At 34.2% G+C, this 23,121-nt stretch overlaps 3 protein-coding genes and 1 non-coding gene across 4 annotated transcripts; 1 reads left to right on the top strand and 3 right to left on the bottom strand.

The window, feature by feature from the left end:
- On the top strand, positions 1 to 2,887 carry LOC7459520 (putative kinase-like protein TMKL1). Its single transcript, XM_002303049.4, has 2 exons — positions 1 to 1,521; positions 2,055 to 2,887. The coding sequence occupies exons 1-2, from the start codon at positions 126 to 128 to the stop codon at positions 2,693 to 2,695; spliced, it is 2,037 nt and encodes a 678-aa protein (XP_002303085.2). The 5' UTR covers positions 1 to 125; the 3' UTR covers positions 2,696 to 2,887.
- Positions 2,888 to 5,481: 2,594 nt separating this feature from the next.
- LOC7459519 (fimbrin-2) lies at positions 5,482 to 10,973 on the bottom strand. Its single transcript, XM_002301789.4, has 14 exons — positions 10,751 to 10,973; positions 10,496 to 10,666; positions 10,160 to 10,401; positions 9,710 to 9,881; positions 9,552 to 9,590; positions 9,275 to 9,343; positions 9,078 to 9,194; positions 8,264 to 8,475; positions 7,963 to 8,118; positions 7,528 to 7,727; positions 7,274 to 7,431; positions 6,539 to 6,635; positions 6,281 to 6,372; positions 5,482 to 5,868 (listed from the first exon to the last, which is right to left on the bottom strand). The coding sequence occupies exons 1-14, from the start codon at positions 10,835 to 10,837 to the stop codon at positions 5,698 to 5,700; spliced, it is 1,983 nt and encodes a 660-aa protein (XP_002301825.1). The 5' UTR covers positions 10,838 to 10,973; the 3' UTR covers positions 5,482 to 5,697.
- Positions 10,974 to 15,989: 5,016 nt separating this feature from the next.
- On the bottom strand, positions 15,990 to 21,940 carry LOC7471187 (protein PEP-RELATED DEVELOPMENT ARRESTED 1, chloroplastic). Its single transcript, XM_002301788.4, has 9 exons — positions 21,532 to 21,940; positions 21,027 to 21,182; positions 20,090 to 20,158; positions 19,823 to 19,993; positions 18,470 to 18,613; positions 18,124 to 18,282; positions 17,867 to 17,932; positions 16,882 to 16,941; positions 15,990 to 16,527 (listed from the first exon to the last, which is right to left on the bottom strand). The coding sequence occupies exons 1-9, from the start codon at positions 21,853 to 21,855 to the stop codon at positions 16,483 to 16,485; spliced, it is 1,194 nt and encodes a 397-aa protein (XP_002301824.3). The 5' UTR covers positions 21,856 to 21,940; the 3' UTR covers positions 15,990 to 16,482.
- TRNAK-UUU (transfer RNA lysine (anticodon UUU)) lies at positions 21,941 to 22,013 on the bottom strand. The gene has a single exon. It is a non-coding gene; the product is annotated as a tRNA-Lys (tRNA).
- Between the last annotated feature and the right edge of the window lie 1,108 nt (positions 22,014 to 23,121).

Below are 23,121 nucleotides of genomic sequence, written 5' to 3'. Positions count from 1 at the left end.
ACTCATAGTCAACACTGTGTCAGCTTTCCCAAAAAGAGGACACTTCTCTCATAGAACTCCTCAAAAACCACACCATCACTCTTACCTTTCTTCTTCATCTTCTTTGTCTGCCCTCTGCTTCATTCATGGCGGTTTTGAAACTTTACTCTATCTACATTTTCTACACCTTAATCAGCATAAACTTCTCTGCTTCCCCCACTCAGTCTTTGTTACTTTCTGGTTCAACAGATGTTGAGCTTCTGCTTGGAAAGATCAAAGCTTCACTGCAAGGTAACACTGAAAACCTCTTGCTCTCTTCATGGAACTCCTCTGTGCCTTTATGCCAATGGAGAGGCCTCAAATGGGTCTTCTCTAATGGCTCTCCTCTCTCTTGTATTGACCTTTCAGCACCACAATGGACTAATCTTTCACTCTATAAAGACCCCTCTTTGCACCTTTTATCTCTACAGCTACCATCTGCTAATCTCACTGGTTCACTTCCTAGAGAGCTCGGTGGGTTCTCTATGCTTCAAAGTTTGTATCTTAACATTAATTCACTGGGTGGAACCATCCCTCTTGAGCTTGGTTACAGCTCTTCACTCTCAGATATTGATTTGAGTGACAATGTGTTTAGTGGGGCTTTAGCTCCATCGGTGTGGAACTTGTGTGATAGATTAGTTTCACTCAGGCTTCATGGTAATTCACTTACCGGGTCTCTTCCTGAACCAGCATTGCCCAACACAACTTGCAATAATTTGCAGTTTCTTGATTTGGGTAGCAACAAGTTTTCAGGGAGTTTCCCTGAATTTGTTACTCGCTTTCAAGGTATAAACGAGCTTGATCTTTCCGGTAACATGTTTTCGGGTCCAATTCCTGAGACTTTAACTGGTTTAAAACTTGAAAAGTTGAATCTTTCACACAATAATTTCAGTGGAGTATTGCCTTTTTTTGGTGAATCGAAGTTTGGTGTGGAGGTTTTTGAAGGGAATGATCCCAGTCTTTGTGGGCTACCTTTAAGAAGTTGTAGTGGAAGTTCTAGATTGAGCCCGGGTGCAATTGCTGGCATTGTGATTGGATTAATGACTGGAGTTGTAGTTTTGGCCTCACTGTTAATTGGTTATATGCAAAACAAAAGGAGGAAGGGGATGGGAGATAGCGACGATGACATGGAGGAGGAAAGCGGAGATGATGGAGTTGGTGGTGTTGGTGGCGTAGGTGGGGAAGGGAAACTAATTTTGTTTCAAGGCGGTGAGCATTTGACTTTGGAGGATGTGTTGAATGCGACAGGACAAGTTATGGAGAAAACAAGTTATGGGACTGTTTACAAGGCCAAGCTTGCTGATGGGGGGACAATTGCTTTGAGGTTGATGAGGGAAGGCAGTTGCAAGGATAGAAGTTCGTGTCTTCCAGTGATAAAGCAATTGGGGAAGATTCGGCATGACAGTTTACTTCCTCTGAGAGCTTTCTATCAGGGGAAGAGAGGGGAGAAGCTACTCATCTATGACTATCTTCCAAATAGAACCCTACACGACCTCTTACATGGTAAGCACATCTTCGGCCTTTCCTCTGCGTTTATATATTCATGTTCCTTTGTCATACACTTGTTGAACTCTTTTGGCTGGTAGAAACACAGTTCATTAGGACTAAGGCCTTTTGTCATTAAGGCCTTGAATTGTAAGACAATTTTGTTCAAGCACAAAATTCTGTTTGTTCCCAGACATTTCTCCATATTACCATTTATATTATACTAAATCAAGAAAAAATGAGTTATTACATGGTTTGATGCTCTGCTCTTGCCGACACCGATTAAAAACAAAATTTGTTTCAGTAAGAATAGCCTTCTTACTTGTAACACACCCCTTTGAGGCACCCTCAACATTGGAATGGTGGATCTTCTGCGATCCTCATGTCATCAAATTTATAAAATCTCCCAAGGGGCCTTTCTAAATAGATAATTGTAGAAACTAGAGCAGGAAAATGCATTACTTTGTGCATTATTGGATATGTTTAGTGCTGTTTGAACATTAGGAAATACAGATCCATTACTCTTGTTTTAAGCATCTGGTTAATTGCAGAGGCCAAAGCAGGAAAACCAGTGCTGAACTGGGCTAGAAGGCACAAGATTGCATTGGCTATAGCTAGAGGACTAGCATACCTTCATACAGGTCTTGAGACACCAATTACCCATGGGAATGTCCGGTCAAAAAATGTGCTTGTGGATGAATTTTTTGTTGCTAGGCTTACCGAGTTTGGACTTGACAAGCTAATGATCCCAACAGTAGCTGATGAAATCGTGGCACTTGCGAAAACTGATGGCTACAAGGCACCGGAGCTTCAAAGGATGAAGAAATGCAATTCTAGGACAGACGTTTACGCATTTGGAATCCTTTTGCTGGAGATTCTGATAGGCAAGAAACCTGGAAAAAATGGAAGAAGCAACGATTTCGCAGACCTGCCTTCGATGGTGAAAGTCGCAGTCTTAGAGGAAACAACAATGGAGGTTTTTGATTTGGAGGTTTTAAAGGGGGTAAGGAGTCCAATGGAAGAAGGGTTAGTTCAGGCACTGAAACTTGCAATGGGGTGCTGCGCTCCAGTGGCATCGGTTCGACCAACCATGGATGAAGTTGTGAAGCAGTTGGAAGAGAATAGACCAAGAAACAGGTCTGCTTTGTACAGCCCTAATGAAACAAGGAGTGAAATTGGTACTCCCTTCTAAGCTCTCCTCTTACACCATGTTTTAGCTCCTTTTTTAGCTGTTTCTCATTAGCTGAGGCAGTGTAGTGGATTGATTACAATACTTTTCTGCTGTATTAATGTGTATTTTAAGTCATTATTTAGCCACTAATTCTTGAGAATTTGTCCTTAAATATTATGATAATTAAATATGCTGAAATTGTGCTTGTCATCATCAGTCCTTGAGAACAGGCCATTTTTGTCTATAAAGAATTCGTGCTTTGTGGCGTTACTTTTTAATAAATACAGTTAAACCTCTATAAATAGATAATATATAAACTTCAAATTTAAGTCGAGGTTATTTATTAAAGATTAATGCTTGAAGTTTTTTCTTGGTATATTTTCTTAATATTTAGCATGCATTTTTTTTTTAATTGGAGCAATTTGTTCTTGCTTTGGATTATTATAATTATATTTGTTTTAGATATTTTTATATTTAGATCATTAAGCACGTAATTTTCATATGCATTGCAAAAAGTTTATTTGTTTTTTTAGTTTGAGGAGCTTTTTGTTTTTGCGTTTTAAAAGTGTTTTTGAAAAAATTTAATTTTTTTTTATTTTAAATTAATATTTTTTTAGTAGTGTTGATATTAAAAATAATTTTTAAAAAATAAAAAAATATTTTTTTAATATTTTTTTTAAATTTTTTTTTTTAAAAATAACCACTCTTTCAAAATTGATAATAACCTTCCAAACCTAATAGTAGCTGAAGTCAGACCAAGGATGTGACCTAGGCTGAGAATTAAAAACTCAACCTTGAGTTAAATCAACCAACCGCGAGTTAGTTAATTTATACTCTTGGTTTTAATTTTAAAAAATCAAATAAAATAATAATTTTTTAATTAATTCAAATTAATTTAGATTAATTTGTTATCTCGATACTTGTACTTGACTCAAGTTATAATTTTTCTCAAAAAACTTAATCATGCTGGATATGCAGCCTCAATTGTATAAAAAAAAAAAATTCTTGTGAGCAGCGATTTATTTCCAAGGATCTACTTTTTTTTTAGTTTAACGAGGGTGTCCGGGCCAGCTTGTGCGCACCTCGACTAATCTCACGGGCCGTGAAGTTAACGACCATGTAAGCCTCCAGTAGCCATCATATGAGCAATCACAAGGCTCAAACCTGAGATTAAAGAGGGAGCAAACCTCTTGGTCCCAACCTCTTACCATTGAACCACCATCTAGATGGTTTTCAAGAATCTATTTTACTTGAGAAAAAGAGATTTAATGCACATAATAAAAGGTGGGCAAGAGCTACTGTAGACATGTAATTCTGACACCGAAATTCAAAACCTTAAATCATTTTGATTTCGAAAGAAAAAAATACCAAAGAAATTTGCCTATTTTATTTAATTTTTCGACGACAAAAGGTCAAAATAACAAAGAAGAAAAGGAAGGAAATAAAGTAATAAAAAGAAAAGAAATATAAAGACAAAAAATCAAATATATACGGGTATTTTGAATATCCGATGGGCTTGGATCTAAGTTAAGTGCATAGTGATAGTTAAGTGCTCAGTGATCTGAATTGAATATAAATTTATAGTGTTGTTTTTTTAATATATTAAAATAATATTTTTTATATATATTTTTAACATTAACATATTAAAATAATCTAAAAATACTAAAAGTATAATTTAAAATAAAAAGCTTTAATTTCTTTTAAAGTATTTTCAAAATAAAAAAACAAAAGAACTCTATACTAACTAAAATAATCTGACCTAAAACCATTTTATTCTAATTAATTATTATGTCTTGTGTTTTATGAAAATGATCAGATTATTGTTTGTTTGGGATTACGATATCTCTGTTGTTTTTTGTCTGAAAATATATTAAAATAATATTTTATTTTATTTTAAAAAAATTATTTTTAATATTAGCACATTAAAATAATATGAAAATATTAAAAAAATAATTTGAAGTAAAAAAAATAAAAAAAACTTTAAATTTTTTCAAAATGAAATAACAAATGGATTCTAACTAACTAAAAATAATCTGACCTAAAACCATCCTACCCTAATTAGTTACTATGTCTTGTGTTTTATGAAAATGGTGGGTTCATTAATGGTTTTTAATTTTTAATTTTTTTTTAAATCCAAGATGTTTTCTATTAGTTTTTTATTTCTCAAGGTATATTTTGATTTAGAACACTTGTTATTAAATACACGGAGGATAGTTTCAGCTCAGGGGATGGCAAGACGATTTTGCCGAGGAAAAAACTAGAAAACGACGACGATTTGAAAGTTATGAATTCTCGTCATTAACGGCTTAAATTTTATATTGGGATGATTTTTTGATATGATTTTTAAATTTTAATAGCTAGCTATATGATAATGAGTTTGAAGCACACGCGCTTTCTTTTCTAGTTAAACTTGATTAATCACACAAGACACCTTGAAAATTTCAAATTCAAATAAATCTTACTTGAAAACTTAATGTAACTAAATCAGAATGTAAGAAGAATAAAAAAAAAGGAGGGGGGGGGTGGGGGGTGGGGGTTAGGAACTGAGTTCGATCGAGAATTCATGAATGATTTTTGCCATTTAGCCTTGAGAAAAACAGTGTCATAAGAAAATTATTGAAGAAAATTATGTTCGCCACGAATAGAAAGGTGGTCGGCTTGGAATCCTGAGCTCACGGCTTCTCTTCGATGCCCAGAAACCCGATTAGAGAACTTTGTTAACTTGGTGCTGGCGCAGTTCAAGCACGTTTATGTGGTTAAAAAAGGCAGCCCATTTTCCAGGACGCCTGAGTAGAGGCGAGAAAGCATGAAAACAACTGAGAGGTTTTACAATCTCACAAGTGCATTTTACAATCTCACAAGTGCACTTGCTTTCTCAGCTCAGCAAAATTTGCCCTTTTAAATGGTTCCAGTTCCTAAAATGTCATACAAAGAGATCTTTGCAACCAAATACACAAAAGGATGGGAAAAGATCAGCAGGAATGTATATATATATATAAGTTTAGCATGTGTTTGTTGTCTGTTCATAGGTTCCCATTCTCTTCTATTGATGATTCAGAGGCAGAATCATCCAACGTTGAGTTTGAGATGGTCTCACTATCAGAAGTTCCAGATGATTTATCCTGATCAACAGGTTGTTTCAAATACCAATACATAATGCTTGCTGTCAACGTAAGAATCATCTTCTGATTTACCTGAAAACGAAAAAAGGGCAAACTTGATATCTACGTGCTTATCTGAAACAAAATAGGAGTTCCAAGGGAAAATGAAGTTTCCAATTGCAACAGTTCTTCTGCTTATAAGCTGACTCTAGCCCTATGGTGACAGAGAATTTAAATGGACATCATCAGATGAGACCAGTGTTCCATCCACAAGATTACCAACTTACATTGATCCCCGGTGCTTGTGCATGTGTGTGAAAATGTCAGCTGAAAAATGCATCAAATACTGTCACTTGCTACAATTTGGCTCCTATCTAATTTCCAGGCCAAACATTTAGTGCAAGTCTTTCAGATTTACCCTTTAGTTTAGGCACACCACTGCTGTAGTTAGACATGAAGCATATGCCTAATGCAAACAAGTACTCAAGGATAAGAAGGAAATTACCTCAGTTAGGTCTTCGGGAAGCAAAAATATAGAACATCCTAGCTTCCTTGCAATACTGATGATGTAGGTGGCATTCATCTTTTTCTCGTCATCTGCATCGCTCCCAATTTTTTGTGGAAACAAAATACAATGAGTATTATTTGGGTATAATCACACCCTAAAATGTATTTCAATGAAATTAAACCAGTGAAGTGAGAGAGAAGAGGAGTGAAGATCATTTGAAAAACTTCAGCAACATACAATTAGAAGAAAGCTTACCAGTTACTCCTTTCGTTACCAGACTCCAATTTACTGCCCTAGGCTGAACAGCGCTCAGCAACTCAAGGAAGAAGATGCCATCTGACAGACTTTTATCCTGAAGAGTTTTGAAAGGGAAAGCTTGTAACATCCAAGGCAAACATGTTTTTCTTGCATCTTTGTATAATCCAGTTCTAGATCTTGCAAGTAAATTATCAGTTTTGTGCTGCAACTATAATTCCCTAGGATGTCTATGGCACAATCTTGTTAAAGCAAGATGCCAGTTTCGCACACTTAAAATAGAAACAGTTGCATGAACAAAAGTAACATGCAGAGTACACGCAGCAATAAGAAAAATGGATCCGTACTCTATTCAGGACTTTCTTAACTAGGGGGAGAGAACAAAAAAGATGTAGCAAAATTGCCTCCAAATGAACCGATCTAAAGCAAGTTCCTTAGTTTCAGGTCAGACGGGTGCCTTCGCCTCTGCCTCTATCTCGAAAGAGATTGGTAAGGTGAAAGTTCGTAGCACTTACCATTCTTTGTGATTGCTTATTCGAAGCAGGCCGACTTTCAAGTACATTGGTTGTAACATAACAACATCCAATGTTTCATATGTGCACGAGGCTTCACAGCCAAAATAACTAATGATGTACTACTGTAATCAAAACAACCTAGCAGGCTTAGTTGAGCCTTGAAAAGGTAGCTAATTCAAAATGTATCTTATATGCAATGAAATCAGATATAGAATCACACCTTAAAACTTTTCATGCGACTTTGGGTTCCTGAGTTGCTGACTTTCGTGTTGGCCCATTGTAAAATATCTGCATCTGTAATTTCCTTTCCATGGGAATGGAATCTCAAGTTCTTTAGAAGTTGGAGAATGTTGTATCTCATCAGCTGCCACAGATAAGCTAAAGAATTCCAAGCATTAGTATGAATAAAAAACTGACTGAGCACACTGGGATTCAGAACAAAAAAGGAGGGTAAGTGTGGAATAGAGTACATACCCAATATTAACTTCTTATTTCCTTGCACAATGTCATTTCCAGCAATGTTAACCAGGGAAAATTTTAACTGTTTTCCTATTTTTACAACTTGATTACAATTTTCTACTTTTCTGAAAGGCAATTTGATAGGAGGTTTATTTGCAACTTTCCAATTAACAATCCCTGGTGAAACCTTGTCAAGGGTCTCTAGAAGTAGCCACCTGCAGAGCAACAAATAGTTTCACTTCAGCTTCTGATTGAGGTGTTACAAAAATATTTCGAACTTACTATTTGACCAAGAAGTTCTGATAAGAAACCATGGATATTATTAAGCCAGAATCCAGGACAGTTGAATAAACTATAACCTATTTGTGTCAAGAGGTTTGGAATTTGGATGAGGAGCCTTGCCATGATACTTGTGATTAAACATACTCTATATATTAAGCTAATACTAACCCATTTCTGAGATCTTCAAACACATTGTCAATGTAGGTTGAATTCCCAAGACTATTCATCCAGAAGCGAAATGCTCTTTCTTCTCTAGAGATTTGAGTGTCGTCTGGTAAAGTTTCGAGAAAAGATATCTGTTTTGTCTGTGTTGACAGCCCATTCCTGCAGGAAAGAAACAGTAATTAGAGTATGCTTTTTTGGCTCTTTAAAGGTGGTGAATAGTAAGAAAAACAATCCAAATTTCTGCTGGTGAATTACAGCCATTTGAAATGAAATTCATTTCTTGAAGAAGGGCCTATATTCTCACCTGTGTTGGAAAATATGAGCAACAAAGGCAAGGTTAAGATTTGGGGAACCTTCAACAATGTCCTTTGCAGTTAAGTATCTCTTGCAACCCATCCTGTCTGCATGTTCAAGAACTAACTTTGCCCTTGTCAATGGATCCTTTACTGTCAATGTAGATGGATTACTGTATTCAGGTGCAAGAACGTTAAGAAGGTGAGCATAAGCCTCTGCATCCTGCAGAAACCATATTAACGGTCAAGCATCAGGATAATTGCAATTGCATAAGCCTCTGAGTTGATTATTTATGTCATTCTACAATTGTATAATTTTTATTTATGTCATTCTGCAATTGTGCGCCAAATTAAGGAAGAGAACTACTGACATCTATATTAGCATCAGCAAAGAGAGATGTGTCAGAATAAAATCACACATGAATCCTAGAATCACTGTTTCTACAAGTTCAGGAAAAACTAGGATACTTGGCAATTCATCAGAATTTTTCTGACGAAGAACTTCACCTGTTACACAGCAACTTTACCTTCTTTAGATTCAACCATGAATAAATTGAAAACCATTTCAACTTCAACTCTAGCCAGATCATACTTGTATGGACATGAAGTTTTCTGATATGCAATCTTTCTAAGAAAATACATGGCACTGACCAACATATGGATCATCTGGCCAACTTCTCTTTTCATGAACATGATCAGAATGTAGTGCCTTGAAGATACCACAGAAGTGAAGGCAGATTAGGACTAAAATACAGTAGTTTTTTACTAATCTGTGACTAATCATAGAAGTTTGCCACTATCACAATATAAAACTTATCTCTTTACCTTCACATCAGAAGAGAAATTTGTGACTATTTTCTTGTACCCTGCTTTTTTCAGCAGGAAGTTCATCCACCTGAGTAAGATCTTCTCTGGTGGTAGACTCATCAACTCTTCTACATCCTGTTTTTCAAAAGGAGTATATGTCATACAATTTAAACCGATAGTTGATGAAAATACAATTTCTAAAAAAGACTATATACCTTACTGTCATCAACTAATTCCAGCAACTGAGGTGTTTTCTTCAAGTTTAGGTCTGCCAAGAGTTGTATCTAAAAAAATAGCAACGCCATTGGGAAAGGTTAAACAATGTATAAAGAGGTGTAAAAGCATGCATCGCTTTATTTATGATAGCAAAGCTGAGGATGGATACTTGCATCACTGGATGCACCTATAGTTCAAATTGTTGGTCATAAATGCATCATCAGTCAAAAAAAATTAAATTAAATTAAATTCAGGGAAAAAGCTTAAGAATCTTACTTTAATGATTTGAGAAATCATCCCAAGCACGAGATGGCGCTGATGAAATTGAAACCAAAGAAGAGACTATTATCATCTATTAAAAAGTCATAAGATTATCAAGAAAATCCAGTTAAATAAGAGAAATTGCTGAATCAAAACGTGGAAATGGCACATACCCTTCCTTCAATAAAGTCTTGGGTGCCTATATTCACCACAGTACACCCAATTGCCTTTGCAGAATTGAGGCAGAGTGTATGGTTTTCATTCCTTTCCCATGGATTGAGTATCCTCTTAGTATTGATAGCTCTTTCATCAATTGTACCAGCAACTGCTACATTGATAAGCTTACTGCGATAAAAACAAGAATGCTTCAAAATCTTTTTACTCATCATCATCACCAGTCAAGGAACCACCTCAATCCATAAACGTAAATATCATATACACCCCCTGCTTAATTTTATTAATTTAACCAGATAGAATAGAGCTGGTGAGATTCAAATTCTTGATCATTTGATCAACGAGGCTCTCCATCTCAATCCAAAATCCGATGAGGTCCCGATAGTGATTTTATATTAATTTTGAACGACAATTTTTTGAAAAAAAATAGAAAATGAAGAGAAAGTTACCAAAGAAGCACTCCATCTTTCGCAATCTCGAAGAGATCATTAGTTGAAGGATCGATAGGGAGGTATTTCTTCAAGAAATCATCTTCTCCAAGATAATTATTGATATGTGCAACATAGGATGCCTTCTCCGATTCACTGATGGTGTGAAGCAACGTAGTGGTGGCTGCTTTAAGGAATGCTGACGAGTTCTTTGCAACACTTCCTGTTCTTGCACTTGCATGCGCATGCAGTTTCAAATATACCTGCAACAAAAAAGATCATCTTATCTCTGTCTCACTCTCTTATCTCAGCCCGGATACGCATAAAGGAAGTAGAAATGGAAATGAAAAGACAAACCTTGAGAAAGAACTCAAAGTCAACCTCTTCGTCGAGATTCTGATACAAATCTTGAATACAGGCAGCTCTGTCTTCCTCTGTCAGATTCTCTCCAACTACTTTCAACCTCGACATCCTCGAAGCCAAGTCCCTTAGTGTCAGCTTCCCACTTTCCCTCCTCATGCTCATAAACTTCAAATAAAAAACATTGATCAGATCAAAGAAAACAGAGATTACAAGATTTGATCCGAACATATACACATAAACAAATAATACATGTGTTTTTAAGCTGCGAAGCTCGACTTGGGTGAACTGGTTTTGCAGCCATGGATCTGACACAAGAATGCCGACGTAACCTGACATTTTTTCTCTCTAGAATTCAAACAAACCTCAAGATTGCTACGTAAAAGAGAAAGAAAGAACGTTTTCTTCTCTTTCTTGAGGAGGAGGAGGAGGAGGAAGAGAGAGTGAAGAAGTAGCTGTCAGAGTAATTCAAAGAATTCAAACTATGACTAATATGTCCTTGTTTGCTCGTTACTCTCTCTTCCACTTGCCCATGGGACCTCCTTCGGTGTCGTTTACCTGAACTCTTTTCCATTTGAATTTTGAAAAGAGTCTCCTTTCCTTGTGTTCTCCTTTCTTCTTTCCAAGCAATTACATAGATAATCTACCTTTTAGTTTCTAACCAATTACATATTATTATATAAATTTGGTTATAATTTATAATTTTCTTTTAAATTTATTTTTTCAAACTACAACCATAAAAATTATCACAATATTAAATATTAAACGCGTTAAATGAAAAAATATTAAATTATTAATTTATTAAACTAAATCCAACATCATTGTATCAATTATTTTAATTAAAATAATATTTTTTATTTATAAAATTTTTTATTAGAATTGTTCCAGCCAAAATAATTACATGTTATTACCATACTTGGTGGCAAAGAGGGAATTGATTCAAAAAAACATATGAATCATTGAATTATTAAATTAACTAACGAATCATCAAGTCAATTATTTTAATTACAACAATGTCTTTTTATTTGGAAAAAAATTCAAGTAGGTTAAGTTTAAAAATTGAGTTTTGTCGAGTCATTATTTCTTTTAATTTATTTTTTTAAGTCACGAATTTACCCATATAGTTATTAACTATAGTTATTAAAATCATTATGTATTTTAATTTAGTATGTTCATGAATAATTTGGTGTGGATAAATTTGCGTGGAAAAAGGTTCCCTCTCATTTTCTGTCATGTATTTCAAAATGGAGATGACTTTTTAATTAATCTGAGAAAACAAATAAATAAATATAGGTAGGTGGTGATGGATAATAAAGTCATTTGGTACAAGAGGGGATGATATGGTCATTTTCCAAATTGCAAGCCCCACCATGGGAAAAGATTGCTTGCTTTTTAAAAAGTATTTGAGTTTGATAACACAACAAAACACAGAACGGAACATAACAGAACGGTCGTATTTGAGGTTTTCCTATGCAATTTATTAATTTGAAGTTTTGAACGTTGAAGTTCAAAACTGTTGAAAATATCCAATTGCCTCTTTGTATCGAACCTTTCTCCTTAACCCCCCCCCTTTTTTTTTTATCAGAATTTAACCATAGTACGAAGAGTATTTTTTAATTAAAAAATATTAAAATAATATATTTTTTATATTTTTTTAATTTTTAACATTAATATTTCAAAACTATCAACAAAAACCTAAACAAACATTAACATAGTACTTTTTTTAGACGAAAAATAATTTAAAAATTACTTTGAAAAATAGAAGTTGTTGTTGTGCCAAATAGGTTCTAAGATTGTGTTTGACGTTGTGATAACGTTTGTTTTTCAAAGTGTTTTGTATTTGAACATCAAAATAATATTTTTTTTTATTTTTTAAATTTATTTTTAATATCAACACATCAAAATAATCTAAAAAAATTAATTTGAAGAAAAAAAATTATTTTTTTTAACACGATCACACCACAATACCAAATAAAATCGTATAGTCTTTCCTTTTTTAGTTGGGCTAATACAATTATCAATATACAAAGTTGATTTACATGATATGCTAGGTTTGGTGATTTTGAAAAATTTGTTGGACAAGAGCTTTTCATGGAAATCAAAATTTATTATCTTGGTTCTTTACGCTAAATCTTCAATATATATTTAGTAATGTGATGTAATGTATTTTTTATAAAAATATTTTTTGATTGAAAATATATTAAAATAGTGTAGAATGAATTTATTTTGAAAATAAAATTGATAATATACTAGCAATTAAAGTTATATTTAAGGTTTAGTCAAAACAAAATGAAGTTAAAAATGCTAGATTGAGATTGAGGGATGATAAAAGAGCCTTTACAGGAGAAATATTTTTATCCACGATTCAGTCTCTCCACCTAAACAACACTATCAAGGAGAGAAGGAGCCATGTGATGGAGGGACCGGAGAGGGATAAAGGAGGAGACATGGGAGCTAAAAGGGAGGTGTTTATGATAAGATTATAGACGAAGGTGGCGGTGGTGGTGGTGGTGGTGCTCTTATGACCACCTTTCACATACTTAATTACCCCCTCCACAGTAGATGAGTTAGATGCCATCAATTATGGCAGCATAAATCTGAATTCAGAAGTCAGATGGGGTTATTTATTGGTAGGATTAATTATGCCCATCCCCAGCACTTTTGCATTAATTACCATTCACGAGTTTATCGAGAAGATGCTAAAAAAAGAAAAGCTATATTTCATAATTGCAAATTGACTGAAATATGTGTCTTTGAGTTATTGGTCCATAATTTTTATTAAACGATACTGTTTTATTGGTTTTTTATAAGATATTCTTGACTGGATTCGATCAAATGTATCAAATTATTAAAAATCTAATTAATTTAACTAGATTTAATTAGATTAATAACTTATTTAATTCAGTTAAAACCTGACTCAAGTTAAGCTATAGACCATGAGTTTTTCAAATGAATTTACAAGATAAATTCATTTGAACTGGATTTAATAACTATATAGTTTCTTCTTCTTCTTTATCAGAATAGTTAATTTTCTTTCCTTGAAAGGAGTTTTGATTACAATCTCTTTCTTGTCGATGGACCACACGAAGAAGGATTGTAAGTAGGACCGACTAGCGACGACCCTGGAATTCGACTTGCCATGCTTGTGAATCAGCTTTGTAGTCGTAAAATATTCAACAAAATATAGAGGAAAGGTTTGGAGCTCATTTGCAGAAGAACATGGATCAAGAGCAATGAAGTTACAACCAAAAGGAGAAATATGTTGTGACAAACCAAACATCAAAGTTTATAAGAATGCGTATCAAATTGAATACCGTAGTAGAATGCATAATGCCGAATCTAGTTTTTCATTCTTCAATATGTTTATCTATTCAAGTTTGAATAGGTTTAGTCAGATCAATCGTATTACTAAAAACCTGACGTAATCTTTTAGATTTAACCAAGTTAATATCTTATTTGATTCAACTATAAACTTAGTCTGGATCGGGTTTTGAATCTTGGATTTTCTAGTTCAATTACGCTAAAACATATATAGCATTGGAAGTTATAATCTTACATACTAAGATGGATACAAAAGGTTTGTTGGGCAAAGGCTAAAATAGAAAGATGATATTTTTCGTTTTCAATAGAAAGAATGTGAAGCAACAAGCATGGGTGATGGGTGAGTGCAGTGGGAACAAGAACAAGGGGACGAGGATGCAAAAATCCATATGCAATCTATTTAGCATTAAGGGCTGACATCAGAATTTTTTTTATTTTTTTCACCAGAAAGCCAACCCAAATACTTTTTTTTTTTTAATTAAAAACCGTACAAGGAGTCCATGTCTTTTTTAATCAAATAATTTTTTTTAACCATAAGCTAAGATCTAAGTTGTTGTTTTTGCGTTACAACTTGTGTTTTAAATTATTTTTCACTTTAAAAAACATCAAATTAATGTGTTTTAGATGCTTTTAGATGGTTTTGATGTGTTAGTATAAAAAATATAAAAGTAAATATCATTTTTATCATTAAATTAATGTGTTTTAGATGTTTTTAGATGATTTTGATATGTTAGTATAAAAAATATAAAAGTAAATATCATTTTAATGCATTTTCAATTTGAAAAACATTTTTAAACATCACAAGTATTTAGAACAATGGTAGAAATTGTTTTTCAAAGTACTTCCTACTTGAAAAAACATTAAAATAATATATTTTTTAAAAAAATTATTTTTAACATCATCACATCAAAACAATTCAAAAACGCCTTAAAAAATCATTTTTAAAAAATTCAAAAATTAGTGAAATGATGATGTAACCACTATTATATTTTTAAAAAAATTTATTTTTAACATCATCATGTTAAAATGATCTCAAAATATTTTGAAAATCAATTTAAAAGAAATCAAAGATTAATGAAATGGTGATGCAACCACTGCACCAAACAGGGCTAAGCACCAAATATGTTTAGTGCTGTTCAAAAAGGTTCCACCTCCTGCAGAAAAAGGTGGCTTGAAATTTGAATTTCTAACGTCCGTACACTCAAATAAAAACAACTAAACACTTGATAATTGATTAATGAGGCATCATCAAATCACATCACGTATGGTTGTCAACTCGTAATTAGCCCCATATTAAAAAGTATAGCTGTTAAATCTTTTCCGAACTGTAGATTGATCCAGAAAACTTGAAGTCTAATCAAGCCGTGTGTTTTAAATTGAATAAAAAATAATTGATTCTATAAAACCTAATTAAACCGACAAGATTGAGTTAATTCAAATCTAATCAGGTCTAACTCCAACGAATTTTGTTTAAAAGAACAAAACAATGGTGTTTAAAAAAAATTAAAAAAAATTAATGTAATTATTCGCAAATTGATCCAATAATTTAATAACCATCCCAAAGCGAATTCGACAAGCATCGTTAGAAGGAGGTCGGGAGAAGGACGGCTCACGTGGCTAATTCAACCCTTCTACTTTTCGTCTATTGTTTATGGAAGGAGAGGTAATGGAGAACACAAGGAAGATAAATAGAAGCAGCGAGGACACTCAGGTGGGGCAATGTGGGCCGAGCTAGAGAGGCCGAGGTGGCGCAGATACACAGCAGACAAAGCGTGGTGCCAAATCCTTGCCGGTGGGAGGTTCAACTTTTACGCATTGCACACACAAATTTGCTTTACAAAAAAGGCAAAACCAGGCCTAAGGCATGAGATGAGATGGGATGGGAGGGGAGCTTGTGGGGAAAAGCTGAGGAAATAATTGGAGGAATATGTAGCAATCCTTGCTGTGTTTGCTTCTACTCCTCACAACATTCAAATCATTACAAAGGTCTACATTGATCCCTGTATACCACATTGGCATATTGTGTAGGTCCATTCCCCACATGCCATTCCCACTATTATCTGTCAAACTGGAGTTAGAACCGTCATCATTGTTTAGCTGATTCGGTATGTGATAAAAGCATGATTATTGCTACGTATGGCTTTGATTTGTTTAATCATTGAAGATCTGATTAGTTTATAATCATGATTACGGTTCCTTCTGTACTGAAATCGTTACCCCAGGCCGCCCGCCGGTTAGACAAATGTGAAATACATGTGTTCCAGGAAATACATCGGATGGTAAATCTATGTAGCTGTAATTGACTGACCTTTGTTTGATGCTCTGAATTTGTCACTTCAGCTATGAGTTCCAAAAGCAGCCAGCCACTATTTTCCAGCAACAACATTTCCATGCACAACTGGCTGCCTGGCTTTTTTACTTCATCAGGAGATGTACTGGTGTTACTGATTTCTTTTTCTATTCAACAATCACTAAACCTCTCTCGTGATCCATAACTTCACGATATTTCTAACCAGAGGGAGCAATAATATCCACTAGGTTCAACCGATATAAATGTCCATCCAACAGCTCATTATGAGCTTAATTGAACTCTCAGTTTGATTCACCATCCCTGCGTATAGTCTTTTGTATATATAAATATCAGCATCCCTGCATAAGAAAAACTAGTATGCTATTTCCTGGAGAACTTGAAGTGTCTTTTGGTGAACCTGGATGCAGCACAAACAGACAAAATGAGTAACAGTAGGGAGAATAGTATGGCTGCAAACTGAAAATGTTGTGTTTTGCAAAGCAAACTACAAACCCTTGCCGGTAGGAGAGCCAATGCAGAATAATTTTAATTGTGGATCAACTTTAAACATCCAATACACTAATCAAGGAATACGAAACCTATTTGCTATCCCACTAGGCAGGTCTTCCTTAATTTGAAATGACCAAAAAATTGTCTTCATGTTACTTCTGTATGTAAATTAGAAAGGAAATATATATATATATATATATAACCACTCAATGACTTGCGGGAATACAAAGGCTTAAGTTGTGCTAGGGAAAAGAGAATTTACCCATTCTAGATGTTGTGCAGTAATGCCAGAGATATTTCCTGAATATACACTGCCTAAGACCTAACAAGTCCAAGGTTAGAGATTCATCAGCATCATCCACGCAAATTGCGTTTTGTTGTAGAAATTGCACAGGACATAGCAACAACCAGCAGACTAAAGCCCTTATTGACTAAGAGAATATGAGAAATATCAGCAGATGGTTGTGTTCTAAAACACAATCACACACCAATTTCTTTTCTGGAAAATTAGAGTAACAAGAAAAAACACTGGAATTTCCTGTTCAGCTGCAATATTTCTCCATCTAGAGTTTTCCAGATTTATACTTTGGAAAATACAGGTTTGACGTTTCCATAGTGTACCTTGATAAGCTTTTCATTGTTTTCCAAAAAAAAAAGATGAAAATATTATTTTTATATATACAAGCACTTTTATCAATACAAAACATTAAATTTATTTTCTGTTGCATTTTTATATTTGGTTAGAGATGAAAATCTATTTTTTATTATAAAATATTTTTTTGAGTTGATAAATAACATGACTTTTTTATGATAATTTTTATTTTGAATGAAATAAAAGTAATATTTTATAGTTAGATTATTACAAATGCAAAAAATTAAGATGCATAACTATTATAAAATATAGTTTCAATTTTCATGAAAGACAGTTATAATCTTATGTATTTCTTATCTTTTTTTGTGGAGAAATTCTTCTCCGTTTTTTGACAAATGAATACATTTTCCTTTAGAAAAGGAAAACTAAAAATGGAGAAGATTATTGGAAATGAGATGGAAAATGGTTTTCAGAAACTGAACAGGCTAATCCTCCATTTTCCTGTCAAGGCAATCCCATTCTTACAGAGCCCATTTTCTAATTGTGCTTAAAACCAGTTGTTCATTCTTTTTTCTTCTCTTTTTGTCCTGTTCTTTACCAAACAATACATTCCTTCAAAATCTTTAAAACTCATAGTATCTATAAGGACAGGTACCTTGGTGACAGTCTCAAGAAACATGCCAGGTCGCACAGGAAGTGGTTTTCGTCCTGTAACGCTTCCCTGCGAACCATGCAAGCAGATTAATAGAGCTCATCTAAAAAATATGGAAAGACAAGTGGGTTGATATCATATGATGCCAATAATTGTATGTCAACATGCATGCACACATCCACAAATGCTCATACAAGCACAAGCATACACACACAGAGATGTTTATAACTCAAAGATTGTTCATATTAAGTAAATCAGACCCTTCCAGCAATTCCACTCGAAATCCTTTCACTGTTAATGTTCTCTTCCTCACTGGCAGCATCTTCTGCACCTTCATCTTTCCCTAGCATCACATTTTTAATCATTTCCTGGACAGTTTTCCCTGGTTTCAAAGCTACCAGTTTGGCTATGAAATTCACCTGCATTGACAAGTACACAATCACGGAGATGACAAGCACACAATAATGTTTTGACATATATTTCTTCAAACTGTAGAAAGAACTCATTGTGATTCTGTATCATTTTGACAAACAAACACATGCCAATCATAATCAGCCATAAACATTGTTATTTGGTGTGAAAATAAAAAAAATGCAAAAGACTGACCTCGGATTCAGGAAGCGTCTTAAAACCACGGTCATTTCTCTCATCAAGTATCCCACCTCCCATCATGTTCCTGGCTTCCTCTCTGATTAAAACTAGCCTTGCAAGTAGTTTTCGATCTGGGACAACTGGTCGGGTTTCCATTGTCTGAAAAAATACGGACCAATGTACAATGATTGGTTAAGCCAAAAAAATTCATTTCAGAAAGAAAAGAAAAAAAGATGAACAAACAAACAAAAAATTCAAGAGCCAAAATGACCCCTCTGAACAATTGATTCAGTCAACATTTGTTTCAAAATTGAGACACGAGTGTACAAAAGATTAGATGCTTTAAGCAGAATAATTCAGCTAGACCAGCTTAACACCTTGTCAAAATACAGTGACCATCATTATGCATAACAACCAGAAAGAAGGATCAGTGAACTAAATAGCAACAGCTTTAAAGTTACTGTGAACTAAATAGCAACAACAACTTTAAAGTTACTCTAACTACATAATTTGAGAAGATAAAAAGAAAACAAAAAACTTTAGAGTATACATGATATAATGGACTACAAACCAGAAAGTCATTCTATTTGACTTTCCCTTGGGAGTGTTATTTAATAGATCCTATATGCCAAAACTACTAAAATAAAGTACAGGCGTACAGGGATGAGAGCTGAGACTCTCAGTTAATTTTGAAGGAGGCATCCCAGATATCTTAAGATCTGAGAAGGAGTAATTTTAATGATCAAAGGAAACTAGAGACAAAATTATAGATCAAGCTGTCTGCTTCATAATTAATATTCTAATGTTGCTCTGGAACAGTTTGGTCTTGAAAAACTATGTAACCATTTAGTTCTAATCAGTAAATCCTTCATCAGGTTTGAGAGATGCAGTTTGCAAACCTTCTACCCGACAAGAAAAAGAAATGGACATCAACTTTAATTTCCTCTAGATACTTAATCATTCACCATTATCACTTGCAGATGAATTATAGAAATTTAAATCCCAAGATCTGATTCTTTTAAGTGCCAAATACAATAACAACCTCATCAAATTTAATGAGAACCCACGAAAGGAACAGAGTCCATATGGCAGTTCCCCGAAAGTAGCTTGGTAAAGGTCTATGTTCATGTTGGGCTACATGTCAACACATTGCCGCTCCAAGGGCTTAGGATTGGGGAAAACAATTCTACACCAATGGTACACATGCCAAGGCATTATCACAATATTATTCAAAAGTATTTTTAAAAGACCAGACATGAAAGGACCACAATTACAGGACAAGAGAACTTCGACACCTGCATTTGAAAGACTCAGAATATGTCATGGGAAATAAAAAAGACAATTGCAAGCAGGATTTTTTGTATCTACCTCAAGTATATCATCAGCCTGATTAGCTATATCGTTCAGGTTCGCCCCCGGAATATGAACTTTGGTGCCTTTACCACCTTCAAAGACACCACCGCCAGCAGCAACTCTACGTAATAATTCATGTCTGCTTTCTTTCTGCGGAGTTCTACAAAGCAAGCCAATCACTTGAACCTGAAGGGGAGAATTCAGAATTTCATAGCTCGGTAACAAAGGAACTCCCTTTTAACTAGAACAAGAATTATATATGCATTTAGGAGGCATTTTTACATGCGGGGGGCATTTTTTTGTAAGATGGGACAATACAGTTTCCTTGATGACTTCCAACAGTGACTTGCGCTGAAAAAAATCCATTAAGAATCTGTTAAACGCCATTTCTGAATCTCATAGTCATCACTACAGTCAAAGAAAATTTAATCAAGCAACGAAAAGCATGATAAAAAGTATTCCTCGATTTGCTATAGGGAAAGAAAAGCTCCTAGTTAGCTGCCAACGAACAAACTATGCCACAAAGAGCAGCAACTATTAGAAACCTCAGCGGCAGACCAAAAACAACATGGTAAAAGTATTTAAAATCATTCATACTACTTATTACAGACAAAAATAATGACAAACGAGGCTGCTATATTAGACTGCATAGCGTCTGAGTTTCACTCAGTTTCACTCAGAATATGGGTCCTAATTAGTCCTAGGGCCAGCTACCTCCTGTCATTATAAACAATAAGTTTAATAAAATGACGAGTCTCCATTCAATCAGAGTGATGGTGTCAATGTGATTCACTCAAGAAGGGATAAAACCTGAGAACCAACTGGACCAACATATATACCAAGAAACCAGCAGACCAGTGCTTCCACAAGGTTCTCAGTAACAAGGAGGTTTAAGATTTTTGGATGAAGTACCACTTTTACCAATTAACAAGCATCATTGAAACCAAACGAATTGAAATTCATTAGGGGAAAAAAAAAATTATTCCTGTTTCGTACTGCCTATATATAGGATGTCCATTGCAATTCCTAAAGAAATTGCATAAAACTCTTAACATTATCTCAATTCCAATTACAGCAGATTCAGTTCCTTAAAAATCATTTAGAAACTACATTGCTCGTATGACTCAAACAAATTGCTCAAAAATAAATCAAAAAGCAACCATAAACAAAACAAGATCCATAAAAACCAAAAAGTCCAAAGTTAATGTTACACTATTACCATTCCATCTTGATCCTTTTCTGCAAGTTCAATCATATAATCTAGGGCCATCATAAACCCCGCTTCCATCTCATCAACTCTTTTCCCTATCACTCCATGCGCAACCAACTCGACAGCCACCTTCTCAGAAGCGTCATCCATGTTCAGGTCTTCCAACTGTAACCCCATACATACATTTCAACCATCAGTACGTAGACTCTAAATTTCATCAACAATCAAACTAAGAGTACAAGACAAAACATTTCGACATTTTCAAAAAAGAACAAGTAAGAAAAACCTAAACACATAGCCTGATAGCCACTAGCTTTATCATTCAAAAGCTTGACAATTCAAAGCACTGCATTAGACATTAGACAGGAACGTCTTGTTGTTTCCATATATGTTCAAATCAAATACCCAAGATTTTATTCTATAATAAAGGAGGGTTTACTCATTGTGTAGCTCAAGATTCAACGGACCTTACAATGAACCAGAAAAAATGAAGAAAAGGGAGTGAGGAACTTACGAGGGTGATCATCTCTTGGAGGACAGAGATAACCTGTTCACCACCTTTAATAATAACTTCATGTTGAAAAGGGTCTGGTTTCTCGTCCCATTCTTGTTGGGTTCTCCTACTTTTGTTTTCTTCTTGTACGCTTGATTCCATGTCTGAATAACCCCCACCCACCTCATAGCTGCTGGCACACAACACCAGCAACTGCTGCTGCTGCCGCCGCCGCTGCCGGTAGTGTGTGAGTGAAAGTGAAGGGAAGATGAGGAGTTTATGAGAAGAGAGAGGAGTGCGTGGCAGAGAGGAAGGGAGAATGCTGGAGAAGCTGCTCTGCAACATTTTTGCTGCTTTCTTTGGGGTTCTGGGTTTTGCAGATTGGATTAGATTTAGGTAATAAAAAAATATCAGAAAAGTGTCAAAAAACCGCCGTCTATGGGAATCGAACCCACGACCACATGGTTAAAAGCCATGCGCTCTACCAGCTGAGCTAAGACGGCGCGTTCGACATTCATGTGTTTATATATTATATAATCAATGTACAGTTTTTTATTTAGTTCGTTTTTGCTTGATCTAATTTGGTCAAAAAACCCTACGATATAAACCCTTAGATAATTATTTACTTCTTTTATTTAATTCATATCATTTCATGCTTCAAACACCAAGTCAAGCTCCTAGTTTTTTATTGGGTTTTATCTAAGAAACTCCATTCACCTTGAGACGAAAAGTTCCAAGCCTAGAAATTTCTGGTTGAATCTGCAAATAATAGTTTCCACTTTCTTTTCCTTTTTTTAAAAAAGAAATGTTGGTAAATTAAATGCAATTGGTGCCTTAAACTGCACCTTAACATGTTTTTGTTAATGCCTGGGATCTAAATGTATGGAAGCTTTGTGTTCATGTTTTACGTTTTGAATAAATCATCCCATGATTTATAGACTATCAGATTTTATCATGGTTTTCTTTTTCCACGTGTATATTGATAGTGAGATTAAACATGTCTTTTTGTTAAATTTTGATTTTCTTTTCTTCAATCTTGTTTAGTAATTTTAAATCATTTTAATATGTTGATGTAAAAAATAAATTTTAAAAAATTAAAAAATATTACTTTAATATATTTTCAAAACAATCACTATTTCACTCTCAAACATTCGATTAACTTTGACTCCTTTCATGTATAGTTGTGAGAACTAAATTTGTATATTTGTGAGAACTAAATTGAACAAGTGGTCAATTCAAGACCTAATCAATTGAGACTAGATTGATCTAGGTTGAAAGAAAAAAAAAAAAAGACTTGTTGACTCTGTTAAAAACCATAAGATAACCTATTGATCCGAACCTAACCCGATTAAAATTCTATCCTCAATCTGTTGATTTTTTGTTAGAAAAAAAATCCATAAAAATAATATTATTTTGATTATTTAAAGAAAAAAGATTTCGGTTAGATTTCTAGACTGGGTTTTATAACTTACAACAATCAATGTTTAATTATCTATGAGATGAGATACATGGCTATTCTAATTATTATTGTTATTGTATTTATAGACATAACCATCAAATTAAAACCAAAACTATAAAAGTAAATATGACCAAAATTCAAAATTCAAAAAA

The sequence above is a fragment of the Populus trichocarpa genome, chromosome 2 (genome assembly GCF_000002775.5).
Source record: "Populus trichocarpa isolate Nisqually-1 chromosome 2, P.trichocarpa_v4.1, whole genome shotgun sequence".
NCBI classification, from domain to species: Eukaryota; Viridiplantae; Streptophyta; class Magnoliopsida; order Malpighiales; family Salicaceae; genus Populus; species Populus trichocarpa.
Note: the sequence above shows the minus strand (reverse complement) of the source record. Positions and strands in the feature narration are given on the sequence as shown.

Excerpts from the sequence above, each read along its gene's own strand:
- LOC7459520 (XM_002303049.4), top strand. The coding sequence starts at position 126 with ATGGCGGTTTTGAAACTTTACTCTATCTACATTTTCTACACCTTAATC. Across the intron at positions 1,522-2,054 it reads CCTACACGACCTCTTACATG|AGGCCAAAGCAGGAAAACCA; the intron begins GTAAGCACATCT and ends GGTTAATTGCAG.
- LOC7459519 (XM_002301789.4), bottom strand. The coding sequence starts at position 10,837 with ATGTCAGGTTACGTCGGCATTCTTGTGTCAGATCCATGGCTGCAAAAC. Across the intron at positions 9,344-9,551 it reads TGATTTCTCAAATCATTAAA|ATACAACTCTTGGCAGACCT; the intron begins GTAAGATTCTTA and ends CTATTTTTTTAG. Across the intron at positions 8,119-8,263 it reads GCTCATATTTTCCAACACAG|GAATGGGCTGTCAACACAGA; the intron begins GTGAGAATATAG and ends TCTTTCCTGCAG.
- LOC7471187 (XM_002301788.4), bottom strand. The coding sequence starts at position 21,855 with ATGTTGCAGAGCAGCTTCTCCAGCATTCTCCCTTCCTCTCTGCCACGC. Across the intron at positions 18,614-19,822 it reads AGGCTGATGATATACTTGAG|ACAATGGAAACCCGACCAGT; the intron begins GTAGATACAAAA and ends GTATTTTTTCAG. Across the intron at positions 16,942-17,866 it reads TTCTTGAGACTGTCACCAAG|GTCTTAGGCAGTGTATATTC; the intron begins GTACCTGTCCTT and ends TGGACTTGTTAG.